This window comes from Coregonus clupeaformis, chromosome 28 (genome assembly GCF_020615455.1).
Source record: "Coregonus clupeaformis isolate EN_2021a chromosome 28, ASM2061545v1, whole genome shotgun sequence".
Lineage (NCBI taxonomy): Eukaryota > Metazoa > Chordata > Actinopteri > Salmoniformes > Salmonidae > Coregonus > Coregonus clupeaformis.
Genome location: NC_059219.1, coordinates 5847250 through 5868675, shown reverse-complemented (window position 1 = coordinate 5868675; position 21426 = coordinate 5847250). Strand labels below are relative to the sequence as shown.

Genomic DNA, 21426 nt, shown 5'->3' with positions numbered 1-21426 from the left:
CATAAATAACAGAAATAGAACAGAAATAAAATTAAAGAGAAATGTATTCCAAAGGGAAGGAGTGGTTGTTGCACTTAACCATCTGTACTTTTCAAGATCCTTCATGTGTACCATAACGGATATACTTTAGATGTTCTTTGTGATTGGTTATTGTTCCTCATCCCTCGATCGCCACAATTGAAAACTTATATACGTACTTCCTGCATAGCAGAGCGTGACCAGGAAGGCAAAGAACTGAAAAACAGACAGATGAAAACATTGAAATTCAGTACAATAGTAGGTGTGAGTAGAGCAGGCTTAAATGGACCAAATAGATATCATTGGGATGGTACACAGTGGCATCATACCTCTCTTATCTGACTTGTAGGCATATATTTGCATTTTAATATTGTATATTTTAATATCGCTTTAATCATAAATACTGAGTCATATTTGTGGTATATTTTCACAGTTGGCGTGATTTAAATGTATGTCTGGGTGGTCTGAGGTGGTTTTCTTACCGTGGATGCTACCCAGCAGTTGTAGTTATGGCGCCCTTTAACAGCATGGCTGATTGAGGCTGCATCCACTGCTGCTGCCACCACATACATCACTGTAGCACTACTGTTGAAGAACAGGCCCTGTAGAACACCACATACATCACTGTAGCACTACTGTTGAAGAACAGGCCCTGTGGAACACCACATACATCACTGTAGCACTACTGTTGAAGAACAGGCCCTGTGGAACACCACATACATCACTGTAGCACTCCTGTTGAAGAACAGGCCCTGTGGAACACCACATACATCACTGTAGCACTACTGTTGAAGAACAGGCCCTGTAGAACACCACATACATCACTGTAGCACTACTGTTGAAGAACAGGCCCTGTAGAACACCACATACATCGCTGTAGCACTACTGTTGAAGAACAGGCCCTGTAGAACACCACATACATCACTCTAGCACTACTGTTGAAGAACAGGCCCTGTAGAACACCACATACATCACTGTAGCACCCCTGTTGAAGAACAGGCCCTGTGGAACACCACATACATCACTGTAGCACTACTGTTGAAGAACAGGTCCTGTGGAACATCACATACATCACTGTAGCACTACTGTTGAAGAACAGGCCCTGTAGAACACCACATACATCACTGTAGCACTACTGTTGAAGAACAGGTCCTGTAGAACACCACATACATCACTGTAGCACTACTGTTGAAGAACAGGTCCTGTAGAACACCACATACATCACTGTAGCACTACTGTTGAAGAACAGGTCCTGTGGAATGACAACAACAGGATTCCTGGCTGGCTGGCTCAGATACTGTAGGCTAGTACACATTATAGAATGGCTTCATTTGATCACATTCATAAAGACATGGTCAGGAGCACACAAAAATCCTCTCTTCCCCAAAACCATCCAGGAAGTTCACTCCATTGCTTTTGAGTTACATAAATAGTCCACAATTATTCAATCACTAGATATATAATAAACAACCCCAATCACTCAAGTTTCAAGTTGGTCAGATAATGTCCTGTTGTATTATGTGTCGTAGTATGTGTCGTACTCGTACCACAACTGTCCAGGGGACCTGAGGGATCCTGTTGTAAGCCATGGTCAGGTAGATGATGAGGAAGATGACTGTCAGGACCCAGTACAAGATGGCCACAAACATGACCCACCCAAAGGCAGACACACGGAAGTAGTTTGTCCCCGCTATCAGCATCCATACCAGCAGACCAAACACCCGAGGGGACAGGGAAGCACATAGCCAGCATTCCAAATGGCACCCTATTCCCTTTATAGTATACTACTTTTGAACAGGGCCCATAGAGCTCATATAGCTCTGGTAAAAAGTAGTGCACTACATAGGGAATAGGGTGCCATTTGGGACGTACACATAGTCAGTGATGGCTGTGCTCTGGTGGTGTCTACTTTATCGTGTATTTAAATGCATTTGCTGTGCTTATCTTGATGGCATACTGTAGAAAGAGATTACAATGAAAGGAAATACTATAGCCTAAGGCAAATCAAATAACAGTTTATTGGCATATGCACAGGATCCATTGAAGTGTAGAGTGATCTGTTTACCTGCAAGCTCTCATCTAAAACAGTACAACAGCTACAGTGGGGAGAACAAGTATTTGATACACTGCCGATTTTGCAGGTTTTCCTACTTACAAAGCATGGATTTAGACGGAATCTAAAACAAAAATTCTGAAAATCACATTCTATGATTTTTAAGTAATTAATTTGCATTTTATTGCATGACATAAGTATTTGATCACCTACCAACCAGTAAGAATTCCGGCTCTCACAGACCTGTTAGTTTTTCTTTAAGAAGCCCTCCTGTTCTCCACTCATTACCTGTATTAACTGCACCTGTTTGAACTCGTTACCTGTATAAAAGACACCTGTCCACACACTCAATCAAACAGACTCCAACCTCTCCACAATGGCCAAGACCAGAGAGCTGTGTAAGGACATCAGGGTTAAATTGTAGACCTGCACAAGGCTGGGATGGGCTACAGGACAATAGGCAAGCAGCTTGGTGAGAAGGCAACAACTATTATTAGAAAATGGAAGAAGTTCAAGATGACAGTCAATCACCCTCGGTCTGGGGCTCCATGCAAGATCTCACCTCGTGGGGCATCAATGATCATGAGGAAGGTGAGGGATCAGCCCAGAACTACACGGCAGGACCTGGTCAATGACCTGAAGAGAGCTGGGACCACAGTCTCAAAGAAAACCATAAGTAACACACTACGCCGTCATGGATTAAAATCCTGCAGCGCACGCAAGGTCCCCCTGCTCAAGCCAGCGCATGCCCAGGCCCGTCTGAAGTTTGCCAATGACCATCTGGATGATCCAGAGGAGGAATGGGAGAAGGTCATGTGGTCTGATGAGACAAAAATAGAGCTTTTTGGTCTAAACTTCAATCGCCGTGTTTGGAGGAAGAAGAAGGATCCTGGTCCTCTGTAGCTCAATTGGTAGAGCATTATGCTTGTAATGCCAGGGCAGTCGGTTTGATCCCCGGGACCACCCATACGTAAAAATGTATGCACACATGACTGTAAGTCGCTTTGGTTAAAAGCGTCTGCTAAATGGCATATTATATTATTATTATATTATATTATATTATTATAAGGATGAGTACAACCCCAAGAACACCATCCCAACCGTGAAGCATGGAGTTGGAAACATCATTCTTTGGGGATGCTTTTCTGCAAAGGGGACAGGACGACTGCACCGTATTGAGGGGAGGATGGATGGGGCCATGTATCGTGAGATCTTGGCCAACAACCTCCTTCCCTCTGTAAGAGCATTGAAGATGGGTCGTGGCTGGGTCTTCCAGCATGACAACGACCCGAAACACACAGCCAGGGCTACTAAGGAGTGACTCCGTAAGAAGCATCTCAAGGTCCTGGAGTGGCCTAGCCAGTCTCCAGACCTGAACCCAATAGAACATCTTTGGAGGGAGCTGAAAGTCCGTATTGCCCAGCGACAGCCCCGAAACCTGAAGGATCTGGAGAAGGTCTGTATGGAGGAGTGGGCTAAAATCCCTGCTGCAGTGTGTGCAAACCTGGTCAAGACCTACAGGAAACGTATGATCTCTGTAATTGCAAACAAAAGTTTCTGTACCAAATATTAAGTTCTGCTTTTCTGATGTATCAAATACTTATGTCATGCAATAAAATGCAAATTAATTGCTTAAAAATCATACAATGTGATTTACTGGATTTTTGTTTTAGATTCCGTCTCTCACAGTTGAAGTGTACCTATGATAAAAATTACAGACGTCTACATGCTTTGTAAGTAGGAAAACCTGCAAAATCGGCAGTGTATCAAATACTTGTTCTCTCCACTGTATATAAAACATAATTGCCAAGTGGGTTTTCATAGTTTGTATTTCTGGAACAGAAACTAACCCTGCAGCAGACTGACACCTATCTGATAGAATGTCGTAACACATTGATTATGATAAATCTATAGATTTTACATTTAAGTCATTTAGCAGACACTCTTATTTACATTTACATTTACGTCATTTAGCAGACGCTCTTATCCAGAGCGACTTACAAATTGGTGCATTCACATTATAGCCAGTGGCATAACCACTTTACAATGTTTTGGGGGGGTGGGGGTAGAAGGATTACTTTATCCTATCCCAGGTATTCCTTAAAGAGGTGGGGTTTCAAATGTCTCCGGAAGGTGGTGAGTGACTCCGCTGTCCTGGCGTCGTGAGGGAGCTTGTTCCACCATTGGGGTGCCAGAGCAGCGAACAGTTTTGACTGGGCTGAGCGGGAAATGTGCTTCCGCAGAGGTAGGGGAGCCAGCAGGCCAGAGGTGGATGAACGCAATGCCCTCGTTTGGGTGTAGGGACTGATCAGAGCCTGAAGGTACGGAGGTGCCGTTCCCCTCACAGCTCCGTAGGCAAGCACCATGTTCTTGTAGCAGATGCCCAGCTCGGAGAGAGTGGAGAGGAGGATCTGATGGTTCACAGTATCAAAGGCAGTAGACAGGTCTAGAAGTACAAGAGCAGAGGAGAGAGAGTTTAGCTTTAGCAGTGCGGAGAGCCTCCATGACACAGAGAAGGGATACTAGTTGTTGACATCAGAGGGATCGAGTGTTGGTTTTTTGAGAAGGGGTGCAACTCTCGCTCTCTTGAAGATGGAAGGGACATAGCCAGCGGTCAAGGATGAGTTGATCAGCAAGGTGAGGTAAGGGAGAAGGTCACCGGAGATGGTCTGGAGAAGAGAGGAGGGGATAGGGTCAAGCGGGCAGGTTGTTGGGCGGCCGGCCGTCACAAGTCGCTTAGACCACTGCGCCACTCAGGAGACCTCATAGATGCAGTTTGTTATACTGCGTGCTACTGTAAATAATGGGAAGGTTTGTCCACTGTTGCACTCCAAACCTCCCTTCCTGTTATTAAAAGAAAATAATGTTTCATTGGTTGCTTCGTGTCACAGGAAAAAAGACTGTCTAGCCTACGTGGAAGAGGAGACTTTTGGTCACATTCTCCCCTGATGCTGGAAGGAAAAGGGACAATGAAACTGACCTTGTTTTTAAACAACTTCCCTTTCCAGAGAAAATAAAACACTGTACTGAGACCATTGTCTGTCTACACAGAAAGTAGCCTATGTTACAGAAAGTAGTCTAAATTACAGACAGTAGTCTTATTACAGAAAGTCACCTATATTACTAGCATATATTAGAAGAAGTAGCTTATTTTATAGGAAGTAGCCTATATTACAGGAAGTAGCCTATTTTACAGGAAGTAGCCTATATTACATGAAGTAGCCTATATTACAGAAAGTAGCCTGTATTACAGGAAGTTTTCTATATTACAGGAAGTAGCCTATTTTACAGGAAGTAGCCTATATTACAGAAAGTAGTCTATATTACAGAAAGTCACCTATATTACTAACATATATTAGAAGAAGTAGCCTATATTACAGGAAGTAGCCTATATTACAGGAATCAGCCTATATTACATGAAGTAGCCTATATTACAGAAAGTAGCCTGTATTACAGGAAGTTTTCTATATTACAGGAAGTAGCCTATTTTACAGGAAGTAGCCTATATTACAGAAAGTAGTCTATATTACAGGAAGTAGCCTATATTACAGGAAGTAGGTTGACATTATGTTCATTTTCTTCAGTTATATTTCCTTGAACATTTTGAAATAATTGAACCTTCAGTTCAGTGCAGTGTTCAATACGATGTCACGTCACCGTCTGTGAAAAACGGTCATACAGGTCACACAGCATATGTAAAATGTGTATAAAATGCACATAAAATATACAGGTTGAACAGTATGCAAATCTGTTTAAAAGTACTTGGATTCAGCAAATGGCAAATTCTTCCCTTTATCAGAACTAATGTGCCCCTATGATAAGGGTACAATTAGCCATGTGATACAAGGTATGAACAATACAAAATGTCTGATCATTATACTGTGTTTAATTTGTTTAATCAACAAAGCAGATTGATTCCCTCCATTAATTCTGATGGCAGCTATTGTGTGAAAGATGGTGAAAGCCACTGACATACTGATTTCAATAAATTATTGTATCAAACGTGGACACCAATATGTTTGTGTCGCAGTTAGGACATCACCCTCTGCAACTGGATCCTGGACATCCTGAGGGGCAGACCACAGGCTGTGAGGATTGGCAACAACGCCTCCTCCACACTGACTCTTAACTCAGGGACCCCCCAGGGGTGAGTCCTCCGTCGTCTGCTGTACTCCCTGTTCACCCACAACTGTGTAGCTTTGCACGACACCAACTCCCTCATCAACTTTGCTGACGACAACACGGTTGTAGGCCTGATTACCAACAACAACGAGTCAGCCTATAGGGAGGAGGTAAGTAAACTGGCATTGTGGTGTCATGACAACAACCTCTCCCTCAAAGTCAGCAAAACAAAGGAGTTGATGTTTAACTTCAGGAAGCAGAGGTGGGAACATGCCCCGATCCACATCAACCGGACTGCAGCAGAGAGAGTCACTAGTTTTAAGTTCCTCAGCATCCACATCACCGAGGACGTGTCATGGACCAACAACACCACCACTCTTGTCAAGAGGACACAACAGCATGCCGCCCCAGATCCTCTCCAAATACTAGCCATGCACCATCAAGAACGTCCTGACCGGTTGCATCACGGCCTGGTACGGGAATTGCTCCGTCTACGACCGCAAGGCCCTCCAGCGGGTGGTGAAGACAGCACCCACGCCGCCCGGCCATCTAGATGTATGAAAGTTAGTATATAAGATAATGATCCATCATGTATGGATTGTGGAGTGTGTAAACTTAAATGTTGTATTACCATATCATTTGTGTATGTTCTCTATAGTTATGTACTTGAAAATGTGTCAATTGACCATTTTCGCACATTTGGGCAGACTTCATACAAAATAGTCCAGTATTGCAATGCTTCACTGGATAAATCTGAAACTTTGCACACACACTGCTACCATCAAGTGTCCAAAATCTAAATTGCGCCTAAACTGCAATATTATATTGTGGCCTTTCTCTTGCATTTCAAAGATGATGGAACAAAAATAAAATAGAAAACGCATGTTTTTATGTTTGTATTTTATTTTACCAGATCTAATGTGTTATATTCTCCTACATTAATTTCACATTTCCACAAACTTCAAAGTGTTTCCTTTCAAATGGTATCAAGAACATGCATATCCTTGCTTCAGGTCCTGAGCTACAGGAAGTTAGATTTGGGCCATCAGACTGCTGAACAATTGAACTGGACTGACCACCTGCTCTGATTCTCCTCACCTTAGCACACACACACTCACTCATGCACACACCCACACAGACATACACACACACACACACACATTTACATTCATGCTACACACACATCACAACTGCTGCTACCAGACTCTTATTATACTGTTCAGTTTATACACTGACCCCCATCCCCCCCTTATCCAATACACGTGTAAATATTGGACAATAAAATGTGCCTTCTTGAATAATACTTATGCTACTAAAAAATGTTTATTCAGTTCTACTGAGCCATTTAATTTATGTTCGTTTTCTTATGTTTTCTTATGTCTTATTGATGTTGCATTGTCGAGAAGGAACCTGCAAGTAAGCATTTCCTTTGGACGACGTATACCATGCGTATCCCGTAGCCTAAAACTTGAAACTTGAAACTTGACTACTTACTATTTCTGCGAAATCGAGGAGTCCCGAAGCAGTGCGAAAAAAGTGCCTGTCGTAAGCCAGAGTAGAGGTGTAAAAGTTTTCCGCGATGCTGCTGGTAGACGTTATCACAGTGGGCGTCGCTGCGCCTTCCATCTTCAATATCGATCTACCGCTTTTGGATCCTGCCCCTCTGAATTAAGGAAAAAATCGTGCTACTCTAATCAACGGAAGGTTGGAAAGAGGGCCATGACGCGTCTTTCCTGTGTAGGCAACAAGACTTCTGCGGAACTCTGTACATTTGTTGTGAAACAACTCGTTTTTGTTTATTGTAGATAATAATATCTGTGACCTGTATGAACGTTATTCTGTCGTCGTATAACAAAGCCTACTGTATGTTCAACAGAATCTGGTCAGTTAGCCCTATACCATTCCCAAAATGTCACTGAGTTGAGAGTGGTTGCATAAATAGGAACTTATTTATGATGATAGTCAAATCGGTGTGCCAGAAACTATTGCCATTTCATGCTCGAATAGATGGTTATGTTTTGCATATGTGCTGTTTTTCCGATGACCCGAGCAGGAGCAATCTACAGCCAAAGACTGAAGAGAGACCTAGCCAGTAGACTGCAGATTGCAGATTTAAAACTGCAGTAAAAGTGCAGTAACTGCTGTTGGCTGTGTTATTTTAGACGCAGTAATTGCTGCATTCTGCAGTTATACTGCACTCGAACTGCTGCGCTCTGACTGCAATCTTTTTTTCGTAAGGGTTATGACAGCAGGTGGGATCTCACTTCAAAAGGAGTGCACAATGCAGACTAGCTGTGAATTATTAATTTACTAAACTGTAGTCACACTCTTTTCTCAAACAGATACAATACATTGTGCCTTTTGGTCAAACAGCACAGTGTGTGTTCAGTTAACCACTGTCTGGACCTGCTGGAGCATGTCCAGTAAGAACAGAGCTCCGGGCAGCTGAGCGGAAATGGAAGAAAACTAGACTCCCTGCGGACCTGGCATCTTTTCACTCCCTCCTCTCTACATTTTCTTCATCTGTTTCTGCTGCTAAGGCCACTTTCTACCACTCTAAATTCCAAGCATCTGCCTCTAACCCTAGGAAGCTCTTTTGCCACATTCTCCTCCCCTGCTGAATCCCCCCCCTGCCCCCTTGCGACTTGTGACGGCAGGCCGCCCAACAACCTGCCCGCTTGACCCTATCCCCTCCTCTCTTCTCCAGACCATCTCCGGTGACCTTCTCCCTTACCTCACCTCGCTGATCAACTCATCCTTGCCCGCTGGCTATGTCCATTCCGTCTTCAAGAGAGCGAGAGTTGCACCCCTTCTCAAAAAAACAACACTCGACCCCTCTGATGTCAACAACTACAGACCAGTATCCCTTCATTCTTTTCTCTCCAAAACTATTGAGTGTGCCGTCTTTAGCCAACTCTCTTGCTATCTCTCTCAGAATGACTTTCTTGATCCAAACTAGTCAGGTTTCAAGACTGGTCATTCAACTGAGACTGCTCTTCTCTGTGTCACGGAGGCTCTCCGCACTGGTAAAGCTAACTCTCTCTCCTCTGCTCTTGTCCTTCTAGACCTGTCTGCTGCCTTTGATACTGTGAACCATCAGATCCTCCTCTCCACCCTCTCCGAGCTGGGCATCTCCGGCGCGGCTCACTCTTGGTTAAGCGTCCTACCTGACCGGTCGCTCCTACCAAGTGGCGTGGCGAGAAGCTGTCTCCGCACCACGTGCTCTCACCACTGGTGTCCCCCAGGGCTCAGTTCTAGGCCCTCTCCTATTCTCGCTATACACCAAGTCACTTGGCTCTGTCATATCCTCACATGGCCTCTCCTATCATTGCTACGCAGACGACACACAACTAATCTTCTCCTTTCGTCCTTCTGATAACCAGGTGGCGAATCGCATCGCTGCATGTCTGGCAGACATATCAGTATGGATGACGGATCACCACCTCAAGCTGAACCTTGGCAAGACGGAGCTGCTCTTCCTCCCGGGGAAGGACTGCCTGTTCCATGATCTCGCCATCACGGTTGACAACTCCGTTGTGTCCTCCTCCCAGAGTGCGAAGAGCCGTGGCGTGACCCTGAACAACACCCTGTCATTCTCCGCTAACATCAAGGCGGTGACCCGATCCTGTAGGTTCATGCTCTACAACATTTTAAGAGTACGACCCTGCCTTACACAGGAAGCGGCACAGGTCCTAATCCAGGCACTTGTCATCTCCCGTCTGGATTACTGCAACTCGCTGTTGGCTGGGCTCCCTGCCTATGCCATTAAACCCCTACAACTCATCCAGAATGCTGCAGCCTGTCTGGTGTTCAACCTTCCCAAGTTCTCTCACGTCACCCCGCTCCTCCGCACACTCCACTGGCTTCCAGTTGAAGCTCGCATCTGCTACAAGACCATGATGCTTGCCTACGGAGCTGTGAGGGGAACGGCACCTCCGTACCTTCAGGCTCTGATCAGTCCCTACACCCAAACGAGGGCATTGCGTTCATCCACCTCTGGCCTGCTGGCTCCCTACCTCTGCGGAAGCTATAGTTCCCGCTCAGCCCAGTCAAAACTGTTCGCTGCTCTGGCACCCCAATGGTGGAACAAGCTCCCCTCACGACGCCAGGACAGCGGAGTCACTCACCACCTTCCGGAGACATTTGAAACCCCACCTCTTTAAGGAATACCTGGGATAGGATAAAGTAACCCTTCTACCCCCTTACCCCAACCCGCCCCCCAATTTTTTTTTTAAACAGATATAAAAAAGAAAATAATAAACATTGTAAAGTGGTTATCCCACTGGCTATAAGGTGAATGCACCAATTTGTAAGTCGCTCTGGATAAGAGCGTCTGCTAAATGACGTAAATGTAAATGTAAATAAGGACCGTAGTCCTACCACTGTCTGGACCTGCTGGTAAATGTCCAATAAGGACCATAATTCTGGCCTAATGTACCTTTGCTAAATCAGACAGTTGTTGATGTCGTTTTCAATCATTGATTAGTTACTACTCTCTCCAGTTGGAAACTCGATATCCATCATCATGTCCTCAGTGTGACAGCAATAAATGTGTTCTGTGGTGGTGTCTAAACTATACCAGCAGATGGCAGCATATAGACAGACAAAGATCATGGGGAAAGGCAAAGGAAAATCTGAAAACAGCTTGAAACTTAACTACAACTTTTGTATAGTCTTAACAACCAACTTAACAATACTCGAAATAGGCTATGTAATTACATCAAAACAATATTATACATATTATACATGTGTTAATATTGCTAAGAAATGTAAGTATTGACACTTAAGTTCACCCTGTAACAAACTGAAGGCCAGGGACAGGGATAGAGAGCAGAGGAGAGAGGCATTGTGTGTTAATACTAGTGTCGTATATGAAGATTATGACGTTGTTAATGGTTTTAAGTGGAACCGGAGAGGACGTTTATTTTAGTATCAAGAGGGAATGTTTTAGTGTTACGCCACATACAACAGACAGGAAGTGTGTTGTAGACAGTAGAGGGAGCCACCCACATCTCGGGGAGATATATATACTGGGGAAAAACGAAGAAGAGGTTAGAGCGACCATTGCAATCTGGGGCGTCGCTCTCCGGGTGGGCATGACACCTGTAACTCATGCTGAAATCTTGTGATATGAATAAACTTATGATCAAAGGTTCAGTATGAGCGGACTCCTTTGTTTATCAGCAATAATTGCCAGCATTTACTCGATACGACACTAGGCTCCTATCTAAGAACCCTCCTCATCACGAATAAATAAATGCGAAACAGGACTTCATCAATTAATTCACAAGTGAATTGTGTTTGACTGTGCTACATCTTGTGACGTTTTTTGTTGTTGTTTTAATTCCGCTATACACCCACATGGTATGGAGGCCAAAATATCACTGGGACACTCCATAGTAACCTTAATCAAACGCACATCTACTTTGTTGTTTGCATTGTATATTTATGATTATACAACGGGTGGGTGTAATCTTGAATGCTGATTGGTTAAAACTGCATTGTAGCTGGTGTCTATTCCACAAGTGTCACGAATACAGCCGAGGCTGCCCCTCCTCCTTGCTCGGGCAGGCTTCGGTGTTAGTCGTCACCGGAGTACTAGCTCCACCGATCTATGTTTCTGTGTTACACTAGTCTTGAATTTATTATTCACATCTGTTACCCATTATGCTTATTTGTGTCCCTATAATTACCTTGTTACCCAGAGCTACTAGGGGTGTAACGATTCGTTTTAACAACGATTCGATTTGTATCACGATTCGTGGTTGTCGATACGATTCAAGGACGATATTGGTTCATTTAGAACGATACGATCCGAAACGATTCAGTGACTTGAAATCGATTCAGTAACCTTTTAGCCAAAAATTCAACCAGTGTGACTGAAATAAATACCTGGATACTGGACAGTGCAGGTGAAGTTTCCTAGATTCCTGTTTCTTGTAAGGACCGCAATGGTGGCTTGATAATTTCTCGCTCGTCGGCTTCTCCTCTTTCGTCCGCCATGCTATGTTTTGTTGTCTTGGCGCCTTTGCGCTGCTGCTGGCGCGATGACGTCACGGATAGGCAGACTGAATCGAGTAATGTTTAAAGCCTTTATCATTAAAAGTGCTAAGAAAAAACATCCATATAAACAGGGGTGCACATAACTTTTTCAGTGATTTACTCAGGTGAGTACCAGCAGATGGTGTTTGGTACTCACCACATATGTAGCGTGGTCTTAATAAGTGCAGTCTTCCTCACTGTCCTCCTCAGTGCCGCCACCACTGTCCTCCTCAGTGCTGCCATCACTGTCCTCCTCAGTGCTGCCACCACTGTCCTCCTCAGTGTCGCCACCACTGTCCTCTGCTTCAGCTTCCTGCATGGTAGATGATGAAGATGCTGCAGATGCACCTCTCTGTCCTTGGTTGAGCCTCCAATTAGCTGTCTCCATCCACAGGTCAACAGCAGGCTTTGGGTCAAATGTCTCTGTGGTCTGCTTTGACAGGTGAATGTGCATCAGTGCTGAGAGACGAGCATGTGACAGACAAGATCTGTACTTGGTTTTTATAATGTTGAGATGTGAGAATCCCCTCTCACAAGCTGCACTGCTTAAAGGCAGTGTAAGAGACAGCTTAACCACCTTGTTGATGTTGGAGTAAGCATCTGGGTTACTTGTATTTACTATTTGGACCAAGTCATACACAGAAGAGGCTCCCAGGCGTTTTCCTGCCTGCTTTAAGCGCTTCCATTCTGTCACAGTGGTATCTTTGTCAAGTTGCAAGGTGGCCTCATATTTCTTGAGAATGCTGCAAACTGTTGTGTTTCCAAAACTGTGGAGGTCTTGCATTTCCTGAGGCCATGTTGAAGGATCAAATACTAAGAAATGATCACATGACTTGAGGGAGTCATATCTGATTTCAAACTCTTCAATTAACCCCCTGAGTATTGTCTCTGTCAGCATCAGCATTGGAAACAGTGTGTGCCCTGTGGCTTTCACCATCAAGCAGAAGTGTGAACTGTCCAATGGCCACCATGAGTTCATCCTTACATTCTCCAATGGTCAGCTTTTCCTTCTGAAACCTAATGGATGTGGTGTTCAAAATGTTGCAAATGTCAAGCATGTTTGACAGAAAGCACTGAAAACGCTCTGTGCAGATATGCTGCAAGTCACTGTTATCACTCGTAACCAGTTGCATTTTAATGGCTGGCAATAGTTTTGATATTTTTTACAGTGTTTCATGCCTCCATGCAGACCATCTGATATTATGAAACTTACCCAGTTTCACAAAGGAGATCCCATTTTCTTCACATAGCTTATTCAGTGCAGCAGTTTTTTTTGCTCCACCTTTTTGTAAATAAAACTGCAGCAGCTTGACCACAGAGCGATTAAATGTCTCACACTAAGGAACGTTGCGATCAGCTGATTTCGCGCAATTCTCCAGTGTGTGTGCGGTGCACAGAATGTGCACAAGGGAGTCTCCAACCGCAGCAAGTTGCCGGAGTTTTGGCACAACGCCGTTGTAGATACCCACGTTGACAGCAGCCCCGTCTGTGCACACAGCGACCAACTTTGTTGTCCAGTCATCCAAGCCTGTGTCCTGGAAAAGTCTCACAAGTCCGTCTGTTATGGCCTGTGCGGTTCGGTCAGCACCCAATTCAATCAGTCCAATAAAGTCCGAAGTAAACTCTCCGTTGCTGGACACAGACACACTGTAAACGATTTCCTGCTCAGTTTTTGTGATGTCCTCAGATCCATCAAAAAGCAGCCCCCAAAATTCAGCAGACTGCAACTTGGCTCGTAACTCCCCGCTGATGGTGTGAGCGATGCTCTGCATGATCCGTGTGCCCTCTTCACGTGAATTATATGCACCTCCGACATTTACTCCTAGCCACTTCAGTAAAGGAACATCCTCAGAATAGGAAGACATGGGACGTGCGTGTTTAGCTTTATGGAAGGCGAGGAGAAAAATATTAAACAGAGCTTGCCGCTGTTCTTCATTCAGCTTGTCTCGCCATCTGGCAAGTGGGCGACTGGACATTTATTCTCGGCTAGCTTGTTTAGCAATGGCTTGCGCTACATTCGTGTGCTCCTTGCTCTTTTCATGTTTGTCAAATAAAGGATGGTTGAAATTCTTTGAGCCTTTATAAAATGCACCTGTTTTGTCTGCTAGATGTGGATTTGACTGGCAAATCTTGCACCACATTTCAGTGCGCTCATCGTTAGCTTCAAGCCACTGCACATCTTGGAGCCACTTTTCCGAAAAAAGTATTTTCTTCGGCTCTGGCTCCAGTTGGCGTTTCTTTGTAGGTGGCGAAACGCCAAAGAAGCTGCTTAATGTCTGTTGCTTTTTGGACATCCCTGACAGTAGTTGACAAGCAACATGTCATGTGTAAGGTTAGATGAGAAGATCGGTCAAGTACGCAAAAGGCGCGTAGTAACACAAGTGGCATTACGCATTCCTGATTTTTGTCGCGCTTGCGTACCTGTGTACCAGTTATGTGCACCCCTGCATATAAAGTCTGACGTGCTTAAATCCAATGGGTTATTTCCTAGTATCGATACAATCGATTTATTACATTTTAAAACGATGTTAGATCGATATATGTTGTCCAAAAGGCCAACTCGCCGAGCACAGATCGATGTAGTTGGATCATAGAAATATAAATCGATACATCGATGTAGTAGATGGATCGTTACACCCCTAAGAGCTACCGTTGCTTTACGTCGTTTGGTGAGCTGTTGTTCTTCCCTGCGTGGAGGGTTTGTTATGGTTGACTTTTGTTTAGTAAATCCATTAATTTTCTCAGTTCTGTGTCCTGCGCCTGATTCCGTTTCACCATTTCACCTAGACGTTGACAGAATCACGCATCACTTATGGAGTCAGCAGGCACGTCCGATCCCAGCGCCTCAGTGGAGGAACGCATCCAGCAGCACTCGACCATGCTGCAGGCTTTAGGTTCGGCTATGGATCGAGTGGTGAACACCATGGATCGACGGGAGAGAAGTGGGTTTCCTACACTTCCTCCTCCTCAGATTTCTCCTCCATCAAGACCATCAAACCCTGGATCCAGTGGAATTCGGCTCTCGCTCCCGAGGGAATATTATGGGACAGCTGCCGGGTTTAAGGGTTTCTTGCTCCAGGTGGAGCTCTACCTGGCAAGCATCCACCCGGCTCCCTCGGGATACGAGAGCGTGTCCGCCCTCATCTCCTGTCTGTCGGGCAGAGCGCTGGAATGGGCCAACACGGAGTGGGGTGGAATAGATGCTGAGTCCGTACGTTACGAGGATTTCACCCGCCGTTTCCGGGCAGTTTTTGATCATCCGCCGGAGGGAGAGCGGCGGGGAGCATCTGTTTCACCTCAGACAGGGAGGAGGAGCGCACGGGACTTCGCCCTGGATTTCAGGACACTGGCAGCCAGCGTGGGATGGAATGAGAGGGCCCTGATTGACCACTACCGATGCAGTCTACGGGAGGACGTTCGTAGGGAGCTGGCCAGCAGGGACACAAATCTAAACCTGGACCAGCTGGTAGATTTATCGATCTGGCTGGATAACCTGTTGGCCACCCGCGGACGTCCGGATCAGGGTCCGTCCAGTCCATCCCCCAGCACTTCCGACTCCACTCCTATGGAGCTTGGAGGTGCTGATGTGGAGAGACCCAGCAAGGGGGTGGTCTCCTGCACCAACTGTGGCCGCAGAGGACACACTGCGGGCCGGTGCAGGAGAGGACCCTCATGGAATCGAGGCAGCAGGCAGGGCCCTGGTGGACCATCCCAGGTGAGTAGGCACTCACCTCACCCAGAGCTCCCTGTTGCTCACATGACGGTCAATGTACATTTCCCTGGGTTTTCCCCACATTCCCAGCATAAGGCACTCGTAGATTCCGGCGCAGCTGGGAATTTTATGGATAGGCTGGTTGCGCATAAATTAGGGATTCCTATATTGCCTGTAGATGTGCCCTTCCCCATACGTGCCCTAGATAGTCGCCCTTTAGGGTAGGGTATGGTTAGGGAGGTCACAGTTCCAATCCGGATGGAGACGCAGGGGGGTCATGAGGAGAGAATGAGTCTCTTCCTTATCGATTCTACTGCGTTTCCCGTGGTGCTGGGGCTTCCCTGGCTAGCCAACCATGACCCCAGGATTTCGTGGCAACAGAGGGCTCTTAAGGGATGGTCAACTCAGTGCTCGGGAAGGTGTGTAGGTGTTTCCGTAGGGGCAACTACGGTGGAGAGTCCAAACCATGTTCGGCCCTCCACTTCCCCTGCCTCCTCAAGTTTCTTTTTTGTGAAGAAGGATGGAGGTTTACGCCCGTGCATTGACTATCGAGGTCTAAATCAGATAACCGTAAAATACAGCTATCCTCTACCTCTCATAGCTAGTATGACGGAGTCATTGCACGGGGCACGCTTCTTCACAAAATTGGACCTCAGGAGCGTGTACAATCTGGTTCGTATCCTGGAAGGGGACGAGTGGAAGACGGCATTTAGTACCACCTCTGGTCACTATGAGTACCTCATCATGCCGTACGGGTTGATGAATGCTCCCTCAGTCTTTCAATCCTTTGTCATTGAGATTTTCAGGGATCTGCACGGACAGGATGTAGTGGTGTATATAGATGATATTCTCATCTACTCCCCTACACGCGATGAGCATGTGTCCCTGGTGCGCAAGGTGCTTGGTAGACTGTTGGAGCATGACCTGTACGTTAAGGCTGAGAAATGTCTGTTCTTCAAACAGTCCGTCTCTTTCTTAGGATACCGCCTGTCAGAGTCAGGGGTCGAGATGGAGTGTGACCGCATTTCAGCCGTGCGTAATTGGCCGACTCCTACCACGGTAAAGGAGGTTCAGCGATTTTTGGGGTTTGCCAACTACTACCGGAGATTTATCCGGGGCTTTGGTCAGGTAGCAGCTCCCATAACCTCTTTGCTGAAGGGCGGACCGGTGCGCCTGCAGTGGTCAGCTGAGGCGGACAGGGCTTTTAGTCAGCTGAAGGCGCAGTTCACCTCCCGTGCTGGCTCATCCGGAGCCTTCCTTGCAATTCACAGTCGAGGTGGACGCGTCCGAGGCTGGGATAGGAGCTGTACTGTCTCAGCGCTCGGGTACACCTCCCAAACTCCGCCCCTGTGCTTTCTTTTCGAAGAAGCTCAGCCCGGCGAAGCAAAACTATGATGTGGGGGACCGGGAGCTGTTAGCTGTTGTGAAAGCTCTTAAGGTGTGGAGACATTGGCTTGAGGGGGCAAAACACCCTTTTCTCATTTTGACTGACCACCGCAATCTGGAGTACATACGGGCAGCGATGAGACTGAACCCTCGTCAGGCAAGGTGGGCCATGTTTTTCACGCATTTTGTGTTCACCCTATCGTACAGACCAGGTTCCCAGAATGCTAAGGCAGACGCTCTGTCCCGGCTGTATGACTCAGAGGAGCGGACCAGGGAGCCCACTCCCATACTTCCGGCTTCTTGTCTGGTGGCACCGGTGGTATGGGAGGTTGACACGGACATCGAGCGGGCGTTATGCACGGAGCCCACTCCCCCCCAGTGTCCAGTGGGTCGTGTGTACGTTCCGTCTGAGGTTCGCGATCGTTTGATCTATTGGGCTCACACGTCACCCTCTTCTGGCCATCCTGGCATCGGTCGGACTGTGTGCTGTCTTAGTGGGAAGTACTGGTGGCCTACCTTAGCTCAGGACGTGAGGGTTTATGTTTCTTCCTGTTCGGTGTGCGCCCAGTGCAAGGCACCTAAACACCTGCCCAGAGGGAAATTACAACCTCTCCCCATTCCGCAACGGCCGTGGTCACACCTATCGGTGGACTTTGTTACGGATCTTCCTCTGTCACAAGGTAACGCCACGATCCTGGTCGTTGTGGATCGGTTTTCTAAGTCCTGTCTCATTCCTTTGACCGGTCTCCCTACTGCCCTACAGACCGCGGAGGCCCTGTTTACACACGTCTTCCGGCACTACGGGGTACCTGAGGATATAGTGTCTGATCAGGGTCCCCAGTTTACATCAAGGGTCTGGAAGGCGTTCATGGACCATCTGGGGGTCTCGGTCAGCCTGACCTCAGGGTTTAACCCCGAAAGTAATGGGCAGGTGGAAAGAGTAAACCAGGATGTGGGTAGGTTTCTGAGGTCATATTGCCAGGACCGGCAGGGGGATTGGTCAGTTTACATCCCCTGGGCAGAGATGGCACAAAATTCCCTCCGCCACTCCTCCACTGACCTGTCTCCCTTTCAGTGTGTACTAGGTTACAAGCCGGTCCTGGCACCATGGCATCAGAGCCAGATCGAGGCACCTGCAGTGGATGAATGGTTTCGGCGCTCGGAGGAGACATGGAACGCTGCCCATGTACGCCTGCAAAGGGCTATCAGGAGACAGAAGGCGAGTGCCGACCGCCACCACAGTGAGGCTCCGGTGTATGCACCGGGGGACCGTGTCTGGCTCTCGACCCGAAACCTGCCCCTTCGCCTGCCCTGCCGGAAGCTGGGTCAGCGGTTTGTGGGGCCCTTTAAAGTCCTGAGGAGGTTGAACAAGGTTTGTTATAGGTTACAACTCCCCCCTGATTACCGTATTAACCCCTCGTTCCAATTGTCTCTCCTCAGGCCAGTGGTAGCTGGTCCGCTCCAGGAGTCTGAGGTGTGGGAGGTTCCTCCGCCCCCTTTGGACATCGAGGGGGCACCGGCGTACTCGGTCCGTTCCATTCTGGATTTGAGGCGTCGGGTGGGAGGCCTGCAGTATCTCGTGTAGTGGGAGGGGTACGGAACGAAGCTGGGTTCCCAGGAGGGACATCCTCGACCCCTCCTTGTTAAGGGATTTCCATCGTCGTCATCTGACTCGCCCTGCTCCGCGTCCCAGTGTAACTAACCTGATCTATCTTATAAACCAGTGAACTGTTAGAATCAGGTGTGCTAGATTAGGGTTAGAATAAAAACCTACAGGATGGTAGCTCTCCAGGAACAGGGTTGGAGAGCCCTCTTCTAATAAGACTATGTATGGTGCATTATTTTATGGAGAATATAGACATTTAATTGTGTGTTGATAGGTTTGATGAATCAGCTCTGCTAGCAGGACAATTGAGCCCATAATGTGGCCAACTGCATGCAGAGAATCACAAGCGAGATCATTCTGTCGCTGAATGCTTGATTCTGGAAAAGAGTTAATGTGTTCAGATACAATTCTGCATTCCAATATAGGACAGATATGTTGTCATAACAAGAAAACAGCATCAATGCATACCATTATGCATATTATTAACTAATTATAAACTCATCGGACAGTTTATTAGGTACCCCCATCTCCTCCCAGGTTGGACCCCCATTTGCCTCCACAACAGCCTGAATTCTTTGGGGCATGGATTCTACAAGTTGTAAATGTTCGTGAGGGATGTTGGTCCATGATGACGCGATGGCGTCACACAGTTTCTGCAGATTGGATGGCGGTATGTAGTGTATTAAGATTATGACTATTCTAGAGGAACAAAGAGGGGATGTTTATCTTAGTTCAAAAGTAGCCATTTGTAGGGTGACGCCCCAGGGGAGACAGGTGATTGGACAGCAGAGGGAGCAACCCCTATTTTTGCATTCCTTATAAGTATGGGCTAGACAAAGAGTGCGTTAGAAACAGACAGATTATTTTGGGACACTGTTTCTCCAGCCCTGCAGGGTCTGTAACTTATGCTGACATCTTGTGATATAAATAAAACTTGTAATCAAAGTGCAGCCTAAGCGGACTCTTTGTTTGACAGCAATAAGTACCAGCATCGACGCGATAGACTACAAATGGAGGCTCCGCTGAGATTGGTCTGCAACTTCCCTTTGTTTCATTCATGAGCAGCGAGGTGACTACCGCTCAAGCCGGCTATAAGGTGAGATTCCTCACAAATTATTGGGCGTTAGTTGTTTGGCTGGCTTGTGGATGTGCGCTGGTGAAGGTGTACCATGTAGGTGTACCATGTAAATTACTTGGGTTTGTGCTGATGTGGTGTTATTGCGGTCGACTAAGGGTCTGTCATAATTATTCTAAAATTGTACAGCAATTGATGGTAGTGAATAAAGGCAGATGAATAAGGCAGATATACGTACAATTAGGGCATTGTGAATCTGAAAAGACCTCGAAACGAGGCCATCATAGGATGGGCCATAAAATCCTCTAACGCATTAGGTGTTGGAGGTCAGTCTGAGACTGGGGTTTTTGGAATATATTCAATTGCATGTTACCGCTCAGCGGGTGGTTGACGAAGCATTTTGTTTGATGTAACCTCTCATAGGATATCCATGAACTCACGGCAGCATAAAGTTAGTGGTAAAGGAAAAATAATTTAGGCACAATGCAGGTTCTTGTTACATGTTGCACGCCACATGATAAATGCTAATGCTGATTGTGTTTCATGCCACATTGTACATAAAGGCTAATGCTAATGCTAAATGCTAATGGTAAATGCTGATTGTGTTGCATGCTACATGCTAACGTGTGACCTTAGAGGGCCATTGCGATGGAATAAAGCCTCTTAAATTATGTTTGTGTGTGTAGAATTCAAGTTCTATACGTTGTGAGCTCTGTTAAGTGTTATTGTTTGACTATAAGGAGTAAAAGAGAGGAGCTGTGGCAGAATGCTAACGTTCTATTGTCTGGAAATCGTATTGTTGAATGTATTGCGCATGCGTTTAATTTTACGACACTACACTACAACACGTTGGAGTTTACGGCACTAGATTATGACACGTTTGTTTTACGGCACTAGACTACAACACGTTGTTTACTAAAACTACAACACGGGGGATTGTGGGTAAATTGGTCATACTTCTGTTGGACTGTGCTGCAGGGGGAGACAGAGAAACAGACACAGACAAAGAGAAGAGATTTGAATGGAATCTTCTAGTTGTTAAAGCGGCTGTTGGTTAAAGATGAAACTGGTTTTGTGACCTATTGAATTGATAAATGAGAGAGATATATGTTGACTGATTAAAATAAATAAAATAAAATGACGGATTAAAATAAAATAAAATTTTTATTGAGCTATCTATATTTCTTCCTGAGTTGATTCTTAGAGCGAATGTGAACGAAGGAATATTGAATGCTGGAAATAACTCAGTGATTGCATAAACTGCTAAATTCTTTTTCTGTTTCTATGCTCTTTTGTCATATGAGAGGAACGATAGGACGAGAGGAGAGAAAGAGGAAGAGATACAGGAAGTGCTGACGTATACATCACGGGAAAGGTGTGACGCGACAGAGGATCGAGTCATATCAGGCTGG

The 21426-nt window shown here is 46.1% G+C and overlaps 1 protein-coding gene across 1 annotated transcript in view; it reads right to left on the bottom strand.

Annotated features, from left to right (window-relative positions):
* Positions 1-147: 147 nt before the first annotated feature.
* The window catches only part of LOC121543762 (CKLF-like MARVEL transmembrane domain-containing protein 8), a 56196-nt gene continuing 34917 nt past the window's right edge, over positions 148-21426 (bottom strand). The window contains exons 2-6 of the mRNA XM_045208304.1: positions 20972-20986; positions 7684-7856; positions 1566-1735; positions 501-620; positions 148-234 (exon numbers count right to left, since the gene is read on the bottom strand). Coding sequence (XP_045064239.1) covers positions 148-234; positions 501-620; positions 1566-1735; positions 7684-7856; positions 20972-20986 — 565 coding nt within the window. The remainder of the gene's footprint in view (positions 235-500; positions 621-1565; positions 1736-7683; positions 7857-20971; positions 20987-21426) is intronic.